Below are 25,443 nucleotides of genomic sequence, written 5' to 3'. Positions count from 1 at the left end.
TTTTTTTTTTTTTTTTTTGGTTGGGAGACTACTAATGACTGCTTCTATTTTTTCAGATACTATTGTGGACGCCAACAAGTACATGCTGAAAGGAGCCTGATATAGTTGTCTCCTGAGAGGCCCTGCCAGAGTCTTACAAATACAGAGGCAGATGTTAGCAGCCAACCATCGGATTGATCATGGGGTCCCTAACAGAGGAGTTAGAGAAGGGACTGAAAGAATTGAAGGGGTTTGCAACCCCAAAGGAAGAACAACAATATGAACCAACCAGCTCCCCCCCACCCCCCCGCAGAACTCTCAGGGACTAACACATCAACAAAGGAGTACACATGGCTCTGGCCACATAGGTAGCAGAGGATGGCCTTGTCATGCACCATGGAAAGAGAAGTCCTTGGTCCTATGAAGCCTCCATAGATGTCCGAGTGTAGGAGAATAGAGGATGGGGAGGTGGAAGTGGGTGGGTGGGTGGAGGAACAGCCTCATAGAAGCAGGGGTAGAATGTTTCCAGGAGGGAGGGAAACTGGGAAAAGGGCTAACATTTGAAATGTAGATAAAGAAAATATCCAATAAAAAAAATTAAGTAATAAAAAAAGTGGAAAAGGAAAAAGAAAAGAATCATAGCATTGGTACATATGCCTCTCAATGACGTCAGCATGGTCCTCCCTACAGAGTTTCTGTCCACCAGATGATATCGGAATCCAAGCTCTGATAAACTCACATCTCTCTAAATCCACCTTTCATCATTTCCAAACTAATGTTTAAAAAAGTTTCCTTGCTTCTCAGATTTGGATGTCTCATATCAGCTTTGCCTACATACCATTACATTATTAAATACTTTAAAATCAGTGCTGATAAGCTTCTTATAATTCCATGCCCCAAAGTGGTGAACACAAATACCAAATAAAAGAGAAAAAAATTGAATATCAGTCTCAGGTTACATTTTCATTAATATAAACAAAGCACCAGAAAGAATGAGAAACAGCATTCTATACATTTTTACATGACTGTTTTTAAATTTCTGATCAACAATTGTATCTCATACTAGGATTAAATCCATTTGCTCTGCTTCAAGGGATAAATGAAGTCTCTGGCCAGAATGGGAAACATGGTATGTCAAGCAGCTAGAGACAACATGGGCACACAAAATTCTCTTGGCCAAACATGCAGCCAAGCATACCAAGGCCCACCTGGCACTCGGCCATCCCTTGTTTAGAAAAATAAGCTTAATTTGAATTACTTGAGCACTGGGTTTTGTGGTGGTGCATTTTTTCAGTGAACTGTGGGGGATAGAAGGTACTTAGCCCAAGATGGTTGAGTTGCAAAAATATTTGCTGTCTTGTTTAAAATTTAAAAGTAACCTTTATTGTAAATGTCCATGTAATTACTCCATATTCACATTTTCTATACACTGCAGGGCTGATTGAATCCTGCTGCAGATAATCATTCTGCTTCTCTCCCTTTCAGCTTGTCCTGTTATTTTTATGGTATATGGGCATTCATGGAACTCACAACAGAAACATCACAGTATCTGCAAGAGAAAATGGGGCCGTTCATAAGCCACCAAAGTGTATTCTTGATTTGGAGTCCCATAGGGCCTGTATCTTCAAAGTAGATTTGTTCTCCAAATATAAACTTCATTTGTACACACTTAGTTGTGATCTCATTCTCTATAAAAGAAAATGTTTCGTTGGCTCTGATTCCCTTCTGGCATTTCAATTCCACTTTATTAACATTCTTGGGTTTTGCTTTTGCAGTTTGTACAGCAAAGCATTGAAGTGCTGTGCTCATGATTTGGAGCATAGGCACACATGCAAGTCTTACTCCATTTCAGAAAGTCTGCATAAAGGCTGAAAGTAAAAACTTTCCAAGAAGGTTCATTGGAAAAGGATTGCCAAGTTTGCCTTCTCTCTTGGATTTAATGCACAGAACTGTCCATTAGTGTCTAGAGGAATCAGAGCCAGGCTGCTGAAATCAGCTTTGCCACACTTCCCATAGGCTGGTTCAGGCTCAACACTGGCGCCTTCTCAAGGAATCCACATGTGCAAACATGAATGAGGAATTTTTGTCATTTTTATTATGCCCTTAGGGTAAACATCCTTTCTACTAAAGACATACTTCATCATCTTTCAGTTTTTAAAAAAGCATTTTTCATTCTAAAGAATTAAGGCTTTCTCTGTTATGTGTTTGGGGAATCAACTCACGTATGAGCCAAATACCTGACTCTGCAGAAAGAACAGAACAGGACACTTGAACTGCTGAGCCAGGACTCCAAGACCCTTCTAACATGACTCTTTCTGTTTCTCTTAAATATATTAAAGTATAGTACATAACTTATGAAGTAAGAATATATTTGAAGAAGAGATTGAGGGCTGAATCAATGGAAAATTTTAAATAAATTTTAAAATATAATGCAACTTCAAGTCTCAGGATGAGTTCTCACTAACAACAAAAATATTTACTTTCACCTACTTTGAGTCCTGGGAGCCTCTCATATCCCATGTCTCTGGGACGTTCTAGGGGATCCCCCCCACCCTCATCCCCCACCCCTGACAGCTGAATATTTTCCTTCATTCTCTTGGCCCTCTGGCCTTCTCTCCTGTCTTCCCCCATACCTGATCCTGCCCACTTTTCTCCTACCCCTCCCCTCTCTCACCCAGCTCTCTCCTTCCCTCTGCTTTTGTTCCCCATTCTAAGTGAGACTGAAGCTTTCTTACTTGGGCCTTTCTTCTTATTTAACTTCTTATGTTCTGTGTGGTATATCATGAGTACTCTGTACTCTTTTGCTAATATCCATTTATCAGTGAGTACACACCATGCATGTATATATCCATTTGTATCTGTTACCTCACTCAAGATGATAATCTCTAGTTCTATCCATTTGCCTGCAAAATTCATGATGTCCTCATTTTTAATAGCTGAGTAGTATTCCATTGTATAAATGAGCCACATTATTTTTTCTGTATCTATTCTTTGCTTGAGGGACATCTGGGTTGCTTCCAGTTTTTGGCTATTATGAATAAGTTCATGGCTATGAACACAGTGGAGCATGTATCCTTGTGGAATGGTGGAGCATCGTTTGGGTATATGCCTAGGAGCAGTGTAGCTGGATCTTCAGGTATCTAAGCTGAAATGCCCAACAGTGGGGAGATGGAACCTAAAGAGACCACCTCCAGTAGTTAGACAAAGCCCCCATTGGAGGGAAAGGGACACCAACCCACCTTCAAAATTTTGGGCCCAGAATTGTTCTTGTCTGAAAGAAATGTAGGGACAAAAATGAAGCAAAGACTAAAGGATTGGCCAACTTGTGACTGGCCCAACTTGGGATCCATCCCATGGGCAGGCACCAAGGCCTGACACTCTTACTGATGCAATGATGTGTTTGCAGACAGGAGCCTAGCATGACTGTCCTCTGAGAGGCTCTATGAGCAGCTGACTGAGACAGGTGCAGATACTTACAGCCAACCATGCGACTGAGGCTGGGGGAAGAGCTGGAAGAATGGAAGGGCTGGCAACACCATAGGAAGCCCAACAGCGTTAACTAGCCAAGACCCCTGGGAGCTTCAAATGGCATGCATGGCTGGTCTAAGGGCCCCCAGCAAGATGTAATAGAGGACTTTCTTGTCTGGCCTCCAGTGGGAGAGGATGTGCCTAATCCTCTAGAGACTTGATGCCCCAAGCAAAGCGGCGTTCTGGGCAGGGGGGAGCTCACTCTCTCAGAGGCAAAGTGGAGGGGGATGAGATGAGGAACTCTGAGAAGGGGGACCAGGGAGAGGGCAACATTTGGAATGTAAATAAATAAAATAAATGAAATAGACAAACAAATATTTACTTTCAAGATTTATAAATTTCCAGTTCACTATGATTTTTACACTGCAAAGAGACATGGAACTTCACTTTGTTGCTTCATCTTGTGCATCTGCATAAACCTCTAGAGAGGAAAAGAATCGGTGTTTATTACTTAATCAGAAGCTTGAAGAATCTAGGGTTTTTATATCTGTTTATTACTAGTCAGAAGGCAATGGCTTGCATTTAATGAATAGCTATGCCCCAGTCTTTTTTATAACCCTTCATAATATTTTTGCCATTAGTTAACAAAATGGGCAGCTAGAGTCTAGCCATGCCTTCCACTGCCAGCCTTCAGAAAAGACATAGAAGAAGGGAACTTTTGCTTTTTCCCTACTTACCCTCACTCTGGCTGTAAAGTTCACCTATCCTGACGTTGAGGCATGCCTTCACTGGTATAAGAGCCTACGTCTTTGGGAGTCCGCATAGACTGCAGAACAGCTCAGATATTCAACCTCATGGATTGAACAGCTACTGGATGCTTGGCCTTTCTGTTGTTGGACTGGCTGGACTGCAACCTGTAAGTAACTATATTAAAGTCTCTTCGTGTATGTGCGTGTATATGTGTGTGTATGTGTGTGTGTGTACATATGGTATATTCATTATATATCATATATTCATTATACACACATGTGTGTGTGCATGTATATGTGCATGTGTGTGTAAGAGTGTGTGTGTGGGTGTATAGCATTTTATGTATCTGACTTAAATCATGCTAAAAGTGTCTCATTGAGGGGAATACATTTTCCAGCCCAGAGAGGCCATTGGACAGAGGTGTTACCAATTCAATTTAGATAACAGACTTCTCTTTATTGCACAGACTGGCATCCATGAGGAAACAAGCCCTGGGGCAGCCACTGTTGTAGCATCGGGCAATAATATCGACTGCAAACACAGGATCAGAACAAAAGGACAAGATATTTTCTCTCAAAATTGACAGTAAAGATCAATACAGCTGGAACAAATTAGAGCACATATAAGCTAAACATGATTTTTAAAAATAAAAATCAGTGTCCCAGACCATAAGATTGGTGACAGACTCATTATGCATTCTTATAAAATATTCTATACTTTAATTTATGTGATGAGGCGTGGTCCTTTTTCCCCCACAACCTGGTTAACTTTCAAACAGACTATAAAAAAACTCAGAAGGAAGTAGTTAAAAAGCAAATCACCCCAACTTATTCCTACTGACTTTCCTCCAAGTACTGCGATCCAGTGGCCATGGCCTGTTATCTGCTCTGAGTTCTGGCCTCCTCTGCTCTGCATTACAGTGCCGAGTTCAGGCCTCCTCTTTCAGGTACAGCTCAAATAATCAGGGACAAGATCAACTTTACATTCTGATCACCAGATTCAACTGAACTGTCCTGAAACTCTTTTTCAACTATCCCAGTAAAAATGATCCACTGGGAACAGATTAAATTTCAAACTAATACTCAACTACCACATTTTCTTCTTTTTAGATAGTCACACTATGTACAATGGGTTGGCTGGTAATTCACTATGTAGCTCAAGCTCACCAGTAACTCACTATACATTCCAGACTGGCCTCAGACTCATGTGATTTTTACTTCCTCCCTTAGTCTCTCAACTGCTCAGAGTATTAGTTTGTGTCATTCCTGTCTTGAACCGCTACAAATTTTGACACAGAAGTGCTACCACATTGACCAAGAACAAAGAACCCTCACTTCTGACCAGCCTGAGAGCACAGGGTCCTCTGACACAGGGCAGCAAGAGTTAACATATTTTAAAATTTTTCTATCAGAAAAAAAGTATGGCATCTTCCAGTAGCTGAATGATGTGAATTTAAAATCTGCATTCTACATTAAGCACTTAGCTGTGAGTCAGTCCCGGTGTAGGATCTTACAAAAGGTCTTCAAAGGTGCCGCAATGTTTGATCTAGATAAGATAAAGTAACCTGCAGTTCACCTCATGAGAAAAAAAAGTGGGAGCAGGAGTCACATCCACAAAGCTTCAGTGATCATGTCTACACAGTAACACTGGGGTGGCAGGAACCATGCCATTCCCAAGTCAGTGTGGCCTGTTTCTTTATCACACTTCTGAAAACAAAGATGATCTGACCATCTATATACGTGGACATGCGCAAGCAGGGCTCAGTTCTAACCCTGTGTGTTCTCTACCCCTGCATATGTGTGGATTAACAGTCCATTCCCAGGCAGGTCAAGGCAGAATCTTCTCCAATTCTATTTTGTCCTGGAGACTGGGAGTCACCGAAGGTCTTAACTCCTAGCCAGCCATCTAATGGCTTACAGCCACTCTGCTCTGCTTTTGTTTGAGGTGGAGCATGGATTATGTTGCTTCCAGGCACAGCTCCAGTTTTCTTGTTTTGATTTTAAGCTTTCTTGCAATGAATGAATCACTGAGCCAGATATTATCTAAGCAACAGAACTCCAGACCCGACGTGCAACACCATATCACCAATTACTGTCTTTCTTACTATTTTATTACTGGAGAAAAGGTCTTTAATACAATTGATACTATGTTTTTCCAAACATCAAGCTGGTTATTTTTATTTCATAACATTCATTCCAAGTTGTGTTTACTTCTGTGTCTTTGGTCATTTCTGTTTTACATACGTGGAAATGCACATATACATCTTCTCCTTAGTGCTGACAAATGCCCTAAACACTACATGTGTACAATGCCACTAAGGAGAATGTCTGTATATCTCTCTTAGTCTCACACTTTAAAAAAAATATATTATTAAGTCTTTGAGAATTCCCTATGTGTATGCACAGTATCTAGAATCTCTTTTTCCTTTTATTTCTGAAATTATTCTATAATTACAGCATTTCTCTTTTTACTTTTCATGCTAGGTCCAGCTGTACCACTGGTTGGCATATCAAAAGGGAGGGGGGGAGGGCAAAGGGGGCAGACAGTAATAACCAGACTTAGCAATGATAAAGATGTAGTGAAATATCAATATGTTGAAATTTCTAGATAGAATTTGGTGGGAAAATTATACCATTTTGCTAAGAGTAATTCTAAAACTTGAAATCTGTTTTAAATAATCAGTAGGGCTCAGGAGATAGCTCAGAAGTTAAAGTGCTTGTCATGCAGGCAAAATGTTCAGATCCCTGAATCTTATAAATGCCAGGTAGGCAAGGAGGTTCTGCTTGCAATTCCAGTGTTTACAAGACAGAGAAAGGATTTCCAGAGCAAACCGGATGGCTAAATAAACAATGCTCATGAACACTGTTTTCAGTGAGAAACCCTGTCCCAATGAAGAAGGTAGAAAGCAAGTGAGGAAAACGACTGAAGTCAAACACAGCCTCCCCATACACACATGCCTCACACATGTGCCCACACATACGAGAAAGCACATACACATGAGGAAAAAAAGAAAGAAGAAAACAGTGTAGATAATGATATGCACATGAAGAGAATCCCTGCTGGGGCACAGAAAACTGAGAAGTACCAGCAATCACCTCCAAAACAGAAATTCAACCAGTAGGCTATTGTACTTCCATAGAGCTGGGTGCTAGGTCAGAAAATTAACTTTAAGACTAAGGGTGGCACAACTCTTGTTATAAAACACTAAAATTAGAACACAGCAATAACCTAAGTAAAATGTTGGCCATGACATCCGTTACTTGAATATTTGCTGTAGTTGTTATAAAGTTCCAATTGAATGCAAAGTCCTAAGCAGTCATGGATTTTAAATCAAGTCTCCGAAGAAAACAAGAGCGATGGAATGCTATTGTGGAAATATGCTAAAACTGGTCAGTCATTCCTCTCAAATTCAGACAGCTTTTAGTAGCTGATTGTCTGCTACTGGGCTCCAGTCACCACTACCAACCACACCTCTGTTTTGATCCCTACTGGAGTTCACAGTTCTGAAAGAATGTGATAGAGTGGATCAAGAGCCTGGTAGATGGATTTCATTAGAACTTGGCAACAGATCTGACTCCTAAAACCACCTCGCTATTTTTTTTTCTCACCAAACGCCCAACTTATATTCAATTATTCACTATAAGGAATGATTTCCAAAATCAGTAAGTTGTACTCATTAAACTAGTTTCATACACCAATCACATTTAAAACACCCTATTATTTTAAAATTTGAACCCAACTTTCTGTGGTACAGAAAACTCTTGGAACTATATATAGTAAGCTAAACTGAATTTTATGAAATATATACCCAGATTATATAAACAACAGAGACAGAAAACTCACATAAAAGAATCCCAGTGGTCCGGATATATACGGCATTTTTATTCCCAAGAGATACTTGACTTGTGACGTCACGACATGCGTGGCAGCCCCTGTGGTCATGGCGCTAATCACAGGCTCTGTAAGCAGGAATGTGGCACTGCCCAGCTGCAGCACAAACATGACCAGCTGAAATGACAGAGGAGAGTTGGACATCAGGTGCAGGTCACACACTCAAAATTCCTGAAGAGGGAATATCAGACACCTTTTATAGACAGATCATGAGCTGGAGTAAATGGTATTCTTAAACTTTATATATTTAGTATTTGCATAATTTTGAGAATATTACAAAATTCTAAGATGTTCTAAACTGTACCAAGTACAGTATACATGATTTCATTACAATTAAACCAATAGTTTTTTTTGTTTGTTTGTTTTTGTTTTGTTTTTCTAAATGTTGACCTTTCTTTTTCTTATTCTGCTACTGGGAGTCCCGTCATCAGCACTGACCAGGCCTTCTGTATTCCTTCCCCTGGAGTTCACAGTACTGACAAAATGCAACAGAACCATTCTGGTGTTTAACTGTGCTGCAAAAGTTGGAGGCAGTTTCTTTTAAAAGGGGAAGAGAAAGGAATGAACATGTGGATCTCCGTGGAAGAAAAAATCAAATTTGCATCAATGTATATAATTATATGATGATTCACTACTTAATACCTAATAAATGCATAACTCCGTAAGCACTGAAGAGATGAGGGACTTTTTACCTCAGCTTCTGAAAAATGGGAGTAAAAGATGCCCGTAAGGCCTCTCTAAAACGTTAGGATTTACTATGAAGACTCGAAGACCAAGATGCTGAGTGGAGACTATGGACAGAGATGGGGAACAGGGATGCCTCTTAAGAAGCAGGACTTTATAGAATCACTATAGAAACAGTAAGCACTTAATGACTGACCGCATCATCCTCCATCTCCAAACAAGCTCAGGATAAGGCAAAAGTGGGCTCTTGCCATTGCAATCATATCTTTTGCCAGAGGAACAGAAACAGCTTTAAGATCTTTGACTATATAAACTCAGTCACAGGATCAGTAAAAAATAAGACTTAGTAGTTTGGAAGTAACACTAAATTATATTTGTGAGTATCCCTTCCAGAAAAGGGAAACAAGGCCATGTTTTAATAATAGTATCTAGGTCAAGTCTTAAAATTCCTGTTGGAAAATGAGATTAAGAAGAAACCAGAAGGAAGAACAGCAATGGGATTTCCTGCCATCAAGAAGTTAATAGTGAGACTCTGAAGTTCAAAATGTTATCTAGTATCACCAGAACATGCATTGATAGCATCACTATTCATCGTTGGCTGCCAACAATAATACTCTCATATTAAAATGGAAGTTTAGCTTTCTGATCCTGTTTTCTCCCACATCCTAAATATATGTCTGCAATTCTCTGAGCTAAACCATCTTCCATAAATTATTAGAGTGATATCTGCCCTGTTCAACTGTTAGAGTTATGGTGGTAAGGTGCATGTGAAATGATACATGAAAATGATTTGAAGCCTGTAAATAACGCAGAACAGATGATATAGAAAGATACCATGAGGTATTTTTTATATCTACTCTGTATAGGAAACTAGCCATCAGTTTTGAGAAGGCAAACATGACCCCAGCATATTTTCTCAGTCTGGAATCCTTGAAAGAATGTGAGTGCAGAAAGGGTTATATTTGAATTGTTGCAGCTTAGCTACCACCTTTTATCCAATATATGATAAGAGAAGAATGATTGTCATTAAAACAGAAAAGAGGCAATCTCCCATAGCCAACAAGGGAAGAGAAGGCTGCAGCATCTGGCCATAGCATCTGGTAATATGGTTTGTTTCAGAAGCCTTATGTTAGCTTGGAAAGCAGAAACAAGGCCCTGCTGGAAGCTCCAATACAAGCAAGCTTATGGGCACTAAAGGAACACAGTGATCTTTGTGGCCTCTCTCGACACAGTCTGTCAGTTTTCTTCTAAAAACACAATCAAGAAAAATACTGAACCAAGAATTCCCAAGTATCTCTTTATAAGCAAGGTCATGAGATCATGAGTTCTCATTTATATGGTATTAACTCTTTTAGGTCATGAAGATGAAACTAGAATATTATTAAAAGACAAAGAACAGTAGAATTGAATCTTCATTTTATTTAAGTGAACCATAGATGTAGTTCACATCTTTTTTTTTTCTTTTGGTTTTGTTTTGTTTTTTGTTTTTGTTTTTCGAGACAGTTTCTCTGTGTCGCCTTGGCTGTATTGGAACTCACTCTGTAGACCAGGCTGGCCTCGAACTCAGAAAAATAATCTGCCTCTGCCTCCCAAGTGCTGGGATTAAAGGCATGCACCACCACTGCCCGGCTTATGTAGTTCAGATCTTTAAACTCTGGAAGCTATTCACAAAAATAAAATGTTACACATGGGTGGAAGGTTGGGTGGGAAGTTCCTATATGTGTGACATAGAAAGAATCGTTATTTTGAGAGGAAAACTCTTAAAAGGCTTTGTACAGGCTATCTTCATTTCAACTGCTTTTGATTCATTTCTTAAATTACAAGATCTCTTCAGATGGGTTTACGACTTGCTGTGCAGAGAAATCTGAAGTGGTAACTGCCTACACTACAAACTTCCACTAACCCCTTTGTCATTTCCACAATTGAAGCTTCTAGGACAACTCCGGGGTATCAAAAGATTCTAACTGTTTCAAATATTGAAAACTCCTAAGCCTCAGAAATCCAAGACAAGGACCTATCGTCTTTTAAAACACCAGAGCCTCAACTGTTGTAATACACTATATGCCCACTACTCTGTGCCTTTAAAACAGCCTGCCATGCCAGCAAGGAGCAAACACTTGGAACAGAGAGTACTTGAGTGAAAGGCCAACTGGTCTCCTTCTCACACAGCCCAGTGGGCCTCCAGCAGGGATTGCAAACACGTGGTGGAGGCTTGTTTGCATCTGTCTTTCCTTTCCTTTTCTTTGTTTTCAAGTTATTGGAAACCTAGATTTGCTTACTGTGTTATAGTCTTAGCTTTTCAAGTGTGTTGTGTAAGCCAGGCATTGATGATGCATGTTTTTAGTGCCAGCACTTGGGAAGCAGACGCAGGTGGATCTGGGTCGATATGAGTTCAAGGCCAATCTGGTCTACAGAGTGAGTTGCAGGATAACCAAGGAAAGAGAGACCTTGTCTAGAAAAAAAAAATGGAAAACGCATCATGTAAAGGAACTTCATGTTACTTACTTTTACTTACAATATAAATTCTGAATTAATCCATGTCTTTGAATATTTGATATTCTATCTACAGCATTCTTCATAACCCAGAACAATGGCAGAAGTGAGGAGGAGGAAGAAGAGGTGGAGAAGAAAGAGAGGAAGGGAAGGAGTGGGATGGGCAAAGAGAGAAGAGGGGGAGAGAGAGTTAAAAGATCTCCATCTTCCCACCATCCACACTGCAACAGTTCATTCACATCCTGGTACACAGAGACAAATATCTCCATTCGGAGTGTAGGGCATTCCATCCTGGAACAGTGTGCTTTAGAAATGGAACCCACAGACAGATCCAAGTTCTTCTTCAAGCTTACAAAATATAAAATGGGGATTCTCAAGAATATTTCACTGAGGGTCCTTACTAAGGATTTGAAGCAAATGACATACTACACAGCCATAGCTCCTTTTACTGACATGCATGATGATAATGATTATATTCTGGTTACTATACTCTCCCAAATTCCCATTCACTATATAATGAGAACATAAATTTCATGCAATATACTACAGCTATTTATAGCAATACCAATGTTCCAGGCCAATGCTTAATAACTCTGACATACATTTTCAAGGTTCACTACCATGGATTATTTGATCATGTCTATGTACACATCATGTCTTCTATATAAATTAAATTTATTTCAGATTTCAGTCCCTTCTTTTCAAGTGACCTTCAGATATTTTGTTAAAGTTTGAGTAAAAAATGACAGTATGTTTGAGTGAATGTGATACGGCATGCATTTCAGGTAGCATTCCTGTGCCAGCTAGCTAGCCTTTTTCCTATGGCAAATCACCTACCCATTCAATGAACATTTATGAAACACCCACAATAAGGTAGGCATAACATTGTTGCAGATTGGAGAGTTTAAGGCACAGCTTAAACCTCAAAATACTTAAGGAAAAGTGAAATAATTGAAGGAAATCATCAGTATTCAATAAACTATTGAAGGAAAGGTGAAATGAAGTTGCTGGGAAATAGGAATGTGATTTAGGACTGTAAAAAGATAAAAATAAAAAGAAATTTTTAAGAAACCTAACAGGAGAATTTAGATGGTGAAGTTTGAAAAGCTTTGAAGCTGAAGCCTTAAAGAGGAGTGTGCCTCATCGGGTTTGATGAACAGTGTTTGTAGGCTAGGGGAGTGTGCCTTGTCAGGCTTGGTGGACAGTGTATGTAGGCTAGCGGAAAGAACATGACAGGAAGTGTACCATGGGGTAGTAGAAAATCCTCTGGGTGAACAAAGGATTTGAGAAAGTAAAAAAGGCCAAATGGATATGTATGAAGATATACTTTGCAAAATTTAATATCAAAACCTTCAATCTGTTTTCAGTTTAAAACATAATGATAAAAAACAAGACAGAATTTGCGTTGGAAATACAAATGATTTTGTATTGTAAATAAAAGTAAACAGCATGTAAGATTCCCTTGAATGACAGTCTGGAAAAGATAAGACTATAGATACAGTAAGTCCATCTTCTTTTCCAACAAGTTGAAAATACAGAATAAGGCAGAAGTTAAAGGTAGGCTTTGTAGGTTGGTGAAACTCTTTCATATGTTACTGTAATGGCCAATCTGTGACATTAGTCATTGTCAGAAACCACTGATTCCAGAATTCTCAAAGAGGCAATAGTGGCACTTTTATATTGTGGGCAAATGTCTTATTGGATGTAAGACCTGATCAATAGGAGGGAATTCATGTCTAGTTCTGTAATCCTATCAACTATCCATAACTAGAGATGTCATAGACTTGAGAGGAGAACCTATTGCTACCATTTTCTTAAGCCAATATAATTTGTAACTATATTCTAATTATGCATCCTTATATCCACACACATGCATAGCTCTCACCCATCCCCAAAGAAGCCTCTTTTTGTACTTTATGGTAAATATTATGGAGAGCCACAACTGCTCAAAATGCAGAGAATAAGGACTGTGTACTACCAAACTCCAACTGGTATATATCCAACACAATTCTGACAACTAAGGCTTAGGGAATTTTACTGAAGGAGAGTCCAAAAGATTATAAGAGACAGAGTCTCAGGCTGCCTGCTGTTAGAGCATGTCTCTCAGGCTGCCTGCTGTTAGAGCATGTCTCTCAGGCTGCCTGCTGTTAGAGAATGTCTCTCAGGCTGCCTGCTGTTAGAGCATGTCTCTTAGGCTGCCTGCTGTTAGAGCATGTCTCTTAGACAACACAGAGAAAAATTCACCCAAGAAATATGAAGAGTATGGTTTTGCCTAAGCAAGACCACAGAAATGACAACAACAGTTTGTCTGTCACTGTGAACAGGGGAAATTCCACAAGGTCCCAGATGTAAATAAAGAGCTGCAAGTGAGCAACAACTGCTAAAAAATGGAGAAGTTTCGCTCCAGGCATAAGCACCTGCATAAGATGTCATACAGACCGTAAGAGAACACAAATGCTAGCCCAGGCCACTATACCCAGCAAAACTCTCAATTACCATAGATGGAGAAAACAAGATATTCCATGACAAAATGAAATTTACACAATATCTTTCCACAAATCCAGTCCTACAAAGGATAATAGATGGAAAACACCAACATAAGGAGCAAAACTATACTCTAGAAGAAGAAAGAAAGTAATCTTTCAACAAATCCACACAAACCTAATTCCACCTCTACCAACAAAAATAACGGGAAGTAGCAATTACTTTTTCTTAATGTCTTAATATAAAAATTAATAGTACCAACATATCCTAATTGATTGAAATCCAAAAATATGAGGGATTAGAAGTTTGTTGGTTGTCATCCAGTGGTCTCTCTAATTTGGTAATTGGAGAAATAGGTCCAATATTGTACAATCCATATATACTTTCTGCTTGTTTGTACATGACATTGTCTTGCTGTATACAACATAATGGCCTTGAAATCAGGTGTCTCTTATCTCAGCCTCTCTATTAGGAGGATTGTTTAGTTGATGTTTTTACACTATACTATGGTTTTCAGAACAGCTTACATATTTCAAAAGTATTTATCCAGCCAATAGAAACATAGACAATTAACTTGGGAGGGGGCTTGTAAGAGAACAACAAAGAGTGAGACTGAATGCTTTACTTGATGTTTGTAACTCTTGTATCAAATTTGAAGAAGAGGACTTTGTAAGTTACTCTTTCTCTGAGATGAATGCGTTTCAAAATCACCACAGCCAAAGAACCAGATTCTTACCCTTGCCTAATGTCTGTGCCACCCTCCAAGCAGAACCATTGTTCATTGAAACAGTTGGTGAATGACTTCATGGATAGACCATCTTAATACACACACCATTTCTTAAATGAATGTAACCTGTTCTCTGTGAGCTGAAAATGATGACAATCACTCCAGTCAAATAGCTTTGACCATAGCAAGAAATCTGCATCTAAAAATCATGCCTACAATTCGTTTCTTGGCACAGCAGAACTGTCAACTCTTAGCTTAGTTAGTATGGAGGTAAAATCCTTTGGTGATGTGAGGGTCATTGAAGTACAGCCTTATTACAATGAACTCCAATGTCTAAATATTGTTCTTATTTTGGGCTTGTACCACAGTAAGAGCCAGGATTTTAAGCTCTACTAAAAACGAAACAAAGGAACAAAAAGATTTTATCTATTTATGTTCATTTAAAAAATACTAGTAATGATGTATAATTTTAAAATATAAAGTTAATATATTTGGAGTTATTTCAAATTTATATTGAGACAAATGTATGTATTTTCAATATTGCTGTAGATAAGATTGTTCAATTGATTGTTGTTTATATCAAACAATTTTTATAATACTCATTTTCATTGTTACAATATTTTATAAATTTTAAAGAATATGACAAAATTAAAAAAATGAAAAGTATTTAAGGGGGTCTCTGGGAGGAGTTGGGTACAAAAGGGAAACAAGAATGTGATATAATTCTATTTACTTAAAATATGTTTTTAAATGTTAACAAATTCAGATAAGTTGAAATCATGTATCTTTTTGCACCATACTGCAATAAAACTTAAATCAATAAAAAAAGAAAATATCTAATAAAAAATATAAAGCTTAGGAAGAAAAAGAAATAAGCTCGCATAGAACTGGGTGAGAAAGTTTCTTTCCCTCATTGTTATATCAACTAAAAGTAATATAGTACCTGAGATGATACTATTACAGTAAATACCACATTGGATTAAGATCCAGGAACTGTCACCATCACATATGGAGTGGAGCTAAGAGCCATATTATCAATTGGGTTCCTCAATCATGACAAGAATGCCATAAGATGTTGCTAACAGGAGAAACTGAACAGGCTATATGACTACTCCATATACTTACTATTTTGTGACATAAAGGTAAAAGTTACATTAAAGAAGAAAACCTCCTTCTTTCCCATAGACCTCACTGACAAATCACTCTTTCTTACTTGACTGTGGGCAATAGACTGAGGAAGTCCTGAGTCCTGGCACATGACACTAGGGGGAAGGAGGACTCAAGTAGTACCAAATATCTGGAGGTCCAAGGCATGACATGTACATAAATAATTATACTAGGAGAAAGACATTAAGTACACACATGCCAATGACCAAAAAATGTGCTGTCACCCATGGTCACCTTAGATAGACTCCCTGGATCACCAAAAATAGACTTGAAAGTAGAAGAAAAGCTAGTAGTTAGAAAGAAATTTCCAGGAATAGGAGAGGGATAAGAGAGTGTTGATAAATAAATGTGTCATGGCCCAAGACCCAAGGAATCAACAAAAGAGCTCCCAATGCCCAAAGCTCAAGCAAAATAATCATAGTATTGAGATATAAAATAGACATCCTTGAGTCCAATCTATATGATTGATGAAATACAATAGGCAGGTGTCCTCTACATAATCCCAAACATTTGTGCAGATTGTCTCTACATCTTAACTCTTCATTTAACATAGCATTCCCTCAACAGTAGGCTATGTGACAGTAAATGTGGTCATAGTACACTACATATACGTATAAAAATGTCTTAATAGAACACGTTATGTATAATGAGTAAATGCTAATAAAATCTATGTTTAAAAAAAAAAAAAGAAAGAAAGGGAAGGGAAGGGAAGGGAAGGGAAGGGAAGGGAAGGAGCCAGGTAGTGGTGACACATTTACTCCCAGCACTAGAGAGACAGAGGCAGGCTGATCTCTCTGAGTTCAAGGCCAGCCTGTTCTACAGAGTAAGTTTCAGGATTGTCATGGCTACAAAGAGAAACTATATCTTAAAAAAACAGAGGAAAGGGGAGAGGGAGGAGAGGAGAGAGGGAAGAAGGGAGAGAGAAACAGGTGGATGGACAGACAGAAGAAGCCAAGGAAGGACTGAGGTAGGGAGGGAAAGAGGAAGAGAAAAAAGAAGGGAGGAAGGGAGGGAGAGAAGGAAGGAAGAAGGAAAGAAGGAAAGAGAAGAAAATGTGCCACTGGATTCTGCAGAAAGACAGACTATTGCAGGACAGGTTTTAAATTGTCTGTTACACTTAAGGAGGGATTCAAGACAGAGAAATGATTAAAAAGCACTCCAGAAGTGGCATATAGATGGAAAATAGTTCAGCAGGGTCATGTGAAGAGGACAGCTCTGTTTGCTTAAAAGGAGCAAAACTAGCCAAGAGGGAATAGAGAAAAATACAGTAAGAAGTCAGAAGAAGGAGTACTGTATAAAAGAGTTAAAAGGGAGTGTCTCGGGAACCAGTGACTCATTCTTCCATACATTTATTAAACACCTAATTTTGCCAAGACTTTTGTAAGTCTGGCTCCTAAGTCAGAGCCAAACTTTAACGGACTCATTCTAACATTAGAATGTGGAGCAGTCATTTAAAAGTTGAGTATGAGAGGGGTGACCAGAGTTAGAAAGATACAGCCTCTAAGGCACGCAGAATAAGAAAGGATAGCAGAAACGGCCTCGATAACTCAGCAGGCAAACACGTTGGCAAACAATCAGGGCTTAACTTCACTGTGCCACAGAACAGATCAGAAACAAACTTGCTTTGAAAATTGTTTTTATTTGTAGTTCCATCCGTGGTCAAAGAGTATGCCATAATATATTTTGTGGCCAGAATTTTCATGACAGAACTAAATGAAGCAAGAGACCATGAGAATCAGAATTGCAGGGATGCATGGTTTGATTCTCTGTCTTCCTTTTTACTCCAGCCAATAGAGACAACATGGAGGCCAACTGAGATGGGCAGAGGCATCATTTTACTAAGAGACACTGGAGTGTGTGGAGTTAATAGACAGTGGAGTTGCAACTTGACTTCCCATCATGTATGAGAATAATGGTGACAGAGAAGTAGAGGTTCTGCTGACTACATGGTTACATACACTAGATCAGAATGGACCATAGAATATATGACCAACTTAGAAAGTTCTAAGCTTTGTTAACCTCCTTCATTAAGAAAAGTAGTACAATTTAAAAAATATAGAATGATTTTTCTGTCCTTTGATTTAAAAAAAAATGGAAACAAAAATAAATAAAGACTAATCTGTAACAGTAAGAAAATAATCTTCATTTAATTTTGCTTATTTCATATAGTGAAGCCACAAACATTTAATTAACCTTTTCCCTCTTGAATTTCTTTAAGTCATCATTATTAAGCACCAGCTGCTGGAATTAGAGGGATAAACATTCTGTGTTCCACAGAGGCCCGCAGTGGATGAAGGAAGACAAACACACCAATACCGTTTCCTGGTATCAAGAAGCCTTAGAAGAAAAGGAATGAGCAGTGCCTTGTGGGACCACACAGAGTTACATAGCCATGTTTGTGGACAGAGGAAAGAGCCCTACTTGCCTGGAGAAAGACCTCTGCCAACCCACTGAGTAAGCATGGAACCCACATTTCTACCCACTTCATAGTGTGAGCCTGGAGCACAGGCTGCTAAGACTGCACACAAAGTGACATATGGGAAAGAGCAAGAGCAGAGCTGCTCCTGAAGATGAAGAAGAGGCTCTGCTTTCCCTCCTTCCTTTCTCAGGATCAGTTTAGAAAGCTGGGCCTGGTGACACAAGCCTTCAGTCTCAGCACTGAACAGACCGAAGCAACACTGCAAGTTCGAGGACAGCCTGTGCTACATAGTGACACCTTATCTCAACAAACGAATGAACAAGTGAATGAATGAATAAATAAATAAATAAATAAATAAATAAATAAAAGAATGAATAAATAAATAAGATTATAAGCTATGCAACTCAGCAGTTGCAATAGTGTAGATGAAATACAAATTCTATTATGCCATCTCCTAATTATAATATGCTGTACAAAGGCTTACAGGTGGCTGTTCAGTAAAGTACTTGCCTGAGTTTCATCTCCATAGTCTATTCGTTTTTATCAATAGCTGGCTGTGGTGGCACACATTTGCATTCAAGCACTGGGGAGGCAGAGACTAGAATGTCCAACTTTCTCATTTACAAAAGAATAAAGCTCACAATTTTCAGGAAAAAATAAGTATTATGTATGGAAAAGACAGGGTGAATAGCTTTTATCTTAAGTCCTTCTATCTTCATGAGAATCTTATTTAGTATGCTGCATAAGTTTAGTGCAAAAACCATGCAGAGGTGGAAGATCTTGGTCTGTAGTTTGTCACCCTGAAGACTTAAGACCATATGTTGCTAGAAACCAGTGGTGCAATACCACTGGTCTCTGTCACTGAACACCCCACCCCCACTAGTGCTTATGCAACTCTTAAACAAAGGAGCTGTATATGCTTTGTCCTCCGGGCAGAAATCTTGTCCTGAGGATACTTCAGAAAAGTAGAGCTTGGGAAATTTTCCAAAATTAAATGGGTAAAGGACAGTCCCAGGCCTCTCTAGGTTCTTGGAAAAAGAAAGAGGCAAAGTGCCCATCATGGAGAGTAATAAGGGACATCGATGGCTCTGAAAGTGCAATGGTTTTTACTGAGTGCTTGCTGCCCTACAGAAAGATGTATCCCTATATCTCAAAATTCAACCCTGAACTTACCAGTTCATTGTTGGTAGTGTGCAAGCAATTCTTCTCTTGACTGCTACTGGCTTTGGGCTAGGAAACTTGTTTTTCTTTTTCTTTCCTGTGTTTCATCAAAAGTAATATTAATAATGCATAATTATATCAGTTATACTAAAATGCTCTTTACAAATGATAATGTAGAGAGAGATCACAGAGAGGCTTAGAGAGAGATCACAGAGAGGCTGGAGAGATGGGACAATGGCTAACAGTGCTTGTCAAACAAGCCCAAGGTCCTATGTTTAAATACAGTACTCCCAAAGCCAGGTATGGCCATGTACATGTGCAACCTAAGTGTTGTGGAAGACAGAGTCAAGAGAATCATTGGGTTTGGTGGCTATCAACCAAGCTGCAGGCTCAGTGAGAAAGTTTCTCAAAGACTTTTGATATCCTGTAGTTTACATGTATGTACAGGCATTTGCACCTAGGAGCACACATATACACATACATTTATATACAATAAGAAGATGGTTCTATGAATGAAGTGAATACCACACAAACATAAGGATTAAACTTCAAATCCCCAGCCCATACGTATCAGGTGGGCAAGTTGGCCCACTTGTAATTGCAATGCATGGGACATGGAGAAAGGGGATCCCTGCAGCAGGATGGCTACTTAGATGAGCCAAGTCAGCAAGCTCTGTATCAAGTGAAAGGCCCTGACTCAATAGAAAGAGTAGAGAAAAATGAGGAAGACCTTCCAAGTCAACCTGCAACATCCACACATACCTCTATGTATGTAATGTACCTATACACACACATATGATGTATGTAATGTACATATACACACACATATGAGTACCATAATGATGCCAACATACCTTTTCATACCCCACACACATTCTTCCAAGAAGAAAAAAATGAATGATAATAATCAGAAAAAAGCATTAGCATTCCTGTCAATTCAGCTTCATTATTATCCATAGTAAGAAAGTAGATGAGTTCTAAAAGGAATTCCTTCCAATGCTAAGAAGCAATTTTGATGATCCTAGTGGTGCCTGGAGTTTGAAGTAGACCAAGAATGCTACGAAGTGAGAGTGAAGATAAATGAAAGACTGAGAGAACATGATTAAAAATGGTCCAGAAAAAAAAATGGGTGTGTGCAATGTATAGGTGTGACAGATATTATGACTAATGATTATGGTTTCACGGATATGTATAGATGTCAAATTTTATCAAACTACAGTTTGATTAGAAGTATACAGAATTTAACGTACAACAACTTTAACTCACTAGAACAGTTTTTAAAAGCTCCATAATCTAATTTAGAGCACAAACACACATCATATTACATTGCTGTGACTATACAATTTCATTTTATATACTATGATATAAATAAAGTGGTAAAGGAAGGAGAAGTTTGATAGTGTTTGAATGACTGTGCATGAGAGGCACACACAGAGAGACAGAAAAACACAGAGTGAGTTGGGGGAGAAACAGAAAGGGAAAGGAAGAGAGTGAGAGTAGCTACAAAATGTTATTCAGGCAAAGGTGGCCTACAGTATGAATGTATATTGCTTGCCTGTCTGCTTTCCTCCATGATGATAAGGGACTAACCCTCTGAAACTGTAAGCAAGCCTACAATTAAATGTTCTCTTGTATAAGAGTTGCCTTAGTATCTCTTCAGAGCAATAAAACAGTAACTAATATAGTAACGCTGGTATAAGGATAAAGCAGTGATAAGGAACCTCGGCAGGCATGAACATGAAAGACAGGAGTGCTGATAGTGTGGAGACCTGGCTCAAGAGGCATCAGAGGGTAGTGTTATTAATATTAGCAGGTAGGCTACAGACCATTCTTGTGACATTTTGGCAAAGAATGTGCCTCGATTTTGCCCCTGTCCTAAGAGTCGACCAAAGGCTAAATTAAGGAGTTTTGGATTAATGTCAATGGCAAAGATTTTGAGATAGCCTAATATTGACTTTGTCATGTGGTTATCTGCAATGACTCATTTGCAGATCTATAACAAAGAGGTACAAGCTGGATGAAGACAAATATAAAATCTACAGTTTGAAAAGGAGCACCTGGAAAGGTAATGTCAGAGCCAAGTCTTGAACTCACTTGGCTCACTTTTTGGAGACAAAAAGCTTAAACAAAGGCCTGATACGAAATTGAATAAAGGAGTCCTATCCTCAGGGCAAGCCCAATCCATTCTTTGAAGGGAACAAGTCCAAAGGATTTCCCTACAAATGAGGCCAGGTTTCACCCCAAGCAGAGGGAAGAATTTAGCAACTTTAGCAACGAAGTGGTTTAGAATTTTAAAAGGGATACAGAAAAGGGGTTATGTGACTTTCCTCCATTGGGGAAAAGTATTTCACTGGTAGTCCTTGCATGGAGTCCCACTGCATGAAACTATGGGGCTGAAACCTGAATTGAGTTGGAGACCCCAAGATGTTGGAGATGCTAGAATTGCCAAGGAGAACTGCCCAAGAGAGAGAAGTTTGTTGCAGTCAACAAAGTTAAAAGGAGTTGGAGATCTAAAAAGCCATCTAAGACAGAATTTGGAATTTGCTTTGCAGATTTTCAGTCTTGCTTCTGTCCAGTATTTCTTCATTATGCCCTCTTTGTGAGGGTATTTCTCCTTTGGGAAATAGTAATGGATATTCTGTACCACTGTAGATTGAAAGTATGTGATATCATTCATTCATTTATGTATTTATTTATGTTACAAGGGGTTACAGTTAAGAGTTTACCTTGAGTCTCAGAAGAAACTTTAGAATTTGGAACTGTCTTGAAACTGAAAGACCATGGGACTTTTGAAGTTGAGTTGAGTACATTTTGCATTATGTTAAGACTATGGGGTCAGCTGGGCAGTGGTGGTGCACGCCTTTAATCCCAGCACTTGGGAGGCAGAGGCAGGCGGATTTCTGAGTTTGAGGTCAGTCTGGTCTACAAAGTGAGTTCCAGGACAGGCAAGGCTATACAGAGAAACCCTGTCTCAAAAAAACCAAAAGTCTATGGGGTCAAGGGGTACAATGTGGAAGTTTGAATGAGAATGTCCCCAGTAGGCTCCTATGTTTGAATGGTTGGTTCCCAGTTGCTGTAAATTTTGGGAAAGGATTAGGAGGTGTGGCCACGTTGGAGGAAGTGGGGGAAGTTGGAGGTAGGATTTGAGGTTTCCAAAGCCCACACCAGGCTCAATGCCTACCCCACTGCTGCCACCAGCTGCCTGCGGACCAGAAGGTAAAGCTTTAACTACAGTTCTCAAACTGTATCTGTCTGCTTCCTACCATGGCAATAACAGACTACCACTCTGAAACTGTAAGCAATTCCCCAATCACATGCTTTCTTTTATGAGTTACCTTGGTCATAGTTTCTCTTCACAGCAGCAAAACAGCAAATAAGACCTCCAAAATCATACAGAAATCAATAAACTTTATCAATACCAAAAGAACAGCTAACAAAATAGAAGTCAGGAAGAATTTCCACTCCTGATAGCCTTTTAAACAGTATAAAATATCTAGGAATAAAGTTGACTAAGAAAGTAAAAAAGATATCTTCAATAGAACCTTTAATACACTAAAGAAATAAATTTTTAAATTTTTTAAAAATTTTAAATAGAAATTTTTGAATAGAAAATTTCTGCCATGCTTACAAGTTGACAGGCTTAATACTGTCTATGTTACTGAAAAGGATCTACAGGATCAATGATACCTACTAAAACTACCAGTGACATCCTTCCCACAACTAGAAAACACAATTGTTAAATCTATATGGAAGCATAAAAGCACCTCAGAAACCAAAGCAAGCCTACCCAGAAAGATCAACATTGGTGATGATTCCCTCTCACTCCATACAAACAATAATTTAAAATGATTCAAAAACCTTGATAGCTTGTAACTTTTGAAATATTAGAGGAAAATATAAGTAAGATACTGGGCAAGACAGGAGCATAGGCAAAGACTTTCCAAACTGAACTCCAGCACAGGAAACAATTGCAACATACATAGATGAAGTTCCACGAAACTAAAAAGCTTTCCAGGACAAGGAAAGTGATCACCAGAGGCAGCCTGCAGAACTGGGGAAAATTCTTCCCACCTACATATACAAGAGCAATGCACATAATGTATAAAGAACTGACCATTTTAGACACAAAAGGAATCAAGTTGGCCAACCAATCAGTGGAATAACAGACTGAATAGACGATGCTCAAAAGAAGTACAAATGGTTAATAAATAATGAAAATGCTTTAGGATTTCTTCTCATCACAGTCAGAATGGCTATTATAAAGAAAACAAATAACAACAAATGCTGGTGACGATACTGGTAAAAAGGAATCCATATTCAGAATTAGTAAGAATATAAACAGGTAAAACTACCTTGAATGTCAGTGTGGAGGTTTGAAATTTAATTTATATATATGTATAAAATACACATTTATAATTATGTATATAATTTATATATATTCTATATACATATATATATATATATCTTAGGAACAAATGTCATAAAATGTATATCAATCAAACAACCCACCTATATTACCCTTAATATAAAGTCAACACACCACAGAAATAGCTACACACCCATGTTTATTGCTCAACAAGTGACATTTTCAGGATATGGAAACAACCTACATATCTAACAGTATTTGAACAGAAAAATAAACTGTGGTATATGAACACAATAAACTTTTATATAGGCATAAAGAAAAATGAAATTGTGATATTTTTCAAGTAATGGATGCAACTGGAGATCATGTTAAGTGATATGAGCCAGAGTCAGAAAAAGAAGTGACTTTTTTCTCAGATACTGACTATTGATTCACTGCGAAAGAAGAGGAAGAGATCTTACAGGAACTGAGGAGGGGAAAAATGGATTAATGGAATACCTGTTACATGAAAGCAGAAAAAGCCAACTCAGGAGAAGGAAGAAGAGTAAAAGGAATGGGAAGAACAGTGGAGATGAAAAATGAATAAATTGTAATAAGTGTGTGTGTGTGAAAGCACCATATTAAAACAATTACTTTGTGTGGTAAATTAAAAAGAAAAGAAAAATAGAAATTAAACATTATCAAAATACAAATTAGCATATACAATTAGTTTTTCTACCCATAGAAAGTAGCCACATAATACAATACTAAAGAAAATCCCATTTATAGTAGCAGCAAATTAATATAAGCCTTAGTAATAAATGTCATAAAGATATGTAAAATCTGTAAAAGGAAAACTTTACAAGACCTCTACAACACACAGAATTAGACCTGAACAAAATTAAAAGCATCCCTTGTTCTTGGATGTGACAAAGGATCTAATAAAATAGCAACACCATAAAAATAAAAATATCAACATAATTGCCTTCATGGAACATGGTCCGTTGATATTAAAACCAAGATGTAAGAATAATCATAAACATACACAAAAAAATCTACAAAAATGAATCATCCTATATGACACTAAATAATAAAATAAAGTCTCCTTAAAGCAAAATGTTACTGTCCTAAGGACAGACATACAGCAACAAGAACAGGATAGGTCCTGAGTTCTATCTAAATATATATGGAAATAATAAGGCTGGCACATTATATCCACACAAGCCAGTTATCAATGTTGCTGGCACAATGAAGCAGCCAGTTAGAAAACAGTAATGAAGTCATACATCCCATCATATGAAAAATAAACTCCGTTTTCATTTTACAACCCTAGTTCTTTAGGCCTTTGCACATAGCTAGAAGGCAATGTAATTTTACGAATGATAGAAGTTTTTCCTTAGTCACTAAGAAACCAAATATAAAATGAAACAAGCTGTTAAATCCTATAGTACTAAGAGGAAGAAATACGTGAATTTCTCTATCAACTCATTGTAGTGGAAAAGCTTTCTAATGCTTGCTTAAAATCCACTGAGAAGACATGGTTGATGAATTCCATATATTTTTCAATTGTTCATGGTAAAATATAATTGAATAATGGTCATAATGGGGAAAATGGCAACATATGGCATACTTAAAGGGCTAAAATCCCTAATACATAGAAAACTCTTAAAATCTGAAAAGAAAGGGACTGAAAGACAGAGACTTATAATAGAAAACCATCTGGATTCTGGGGTTAATCACCTGTGAGAGATAGACAGACAGACAGACAGACACAGAGTGAGAAAAGGCGATAGAGACAAAGGCAGAGAAAAAGAGGGAGGAAAGGGAGGGAAAGAGAAGAAAGAAGAAAGATTGAAAACTGAAAAACATTCTTAG

The 25,443-nt window shown here is 38.3% G+C and overlaps 1 protein-coding gene across 2 annotated transcripts in view; it reads right to left on the bottom strand.

Moving 5' to 3' along the window:
* The window catches only part of Slc26a7 (solute carrier family 26 member 7), a 121,421-nt gene that overhangs the window by 54,043 nt on the left and 41,935 nt on the right, over window positions 1–25,443 (bottom strand). For both annotated transcript variants that reach the window (XM_031366572.1, XM_031366573.1), the window contains exon 5: window positions 8,041–8,205. In XM_031366572.1, the coding sequence (XP_031222432.1) occupies window positions 8,041–8,205 (165 nt within the window). The remainder of the gene's footprint in view (window positions 1–8,040; window positions 8,206–25,443) is intronic.

Source organism: Mastomys coucha, unplaced genomic scaffold, assembly GCF_008632895.1.
Source record: "Mastomys coucha isolate ucsf_1 unplaced genomic scaffold, UCSF_Mcou_1 pScaffold14, whole genome shotgun sequence".
NCBI lineage: Eukaryota > Metazoa > Chordata > Mammalia > Rodentia > Muridae > Mastomys > Mastomys coucha.
Note: the sequence above shows the minus strand (reverse complement) of the source record. Positions and strands in the feature narration are given on the sequence as shown.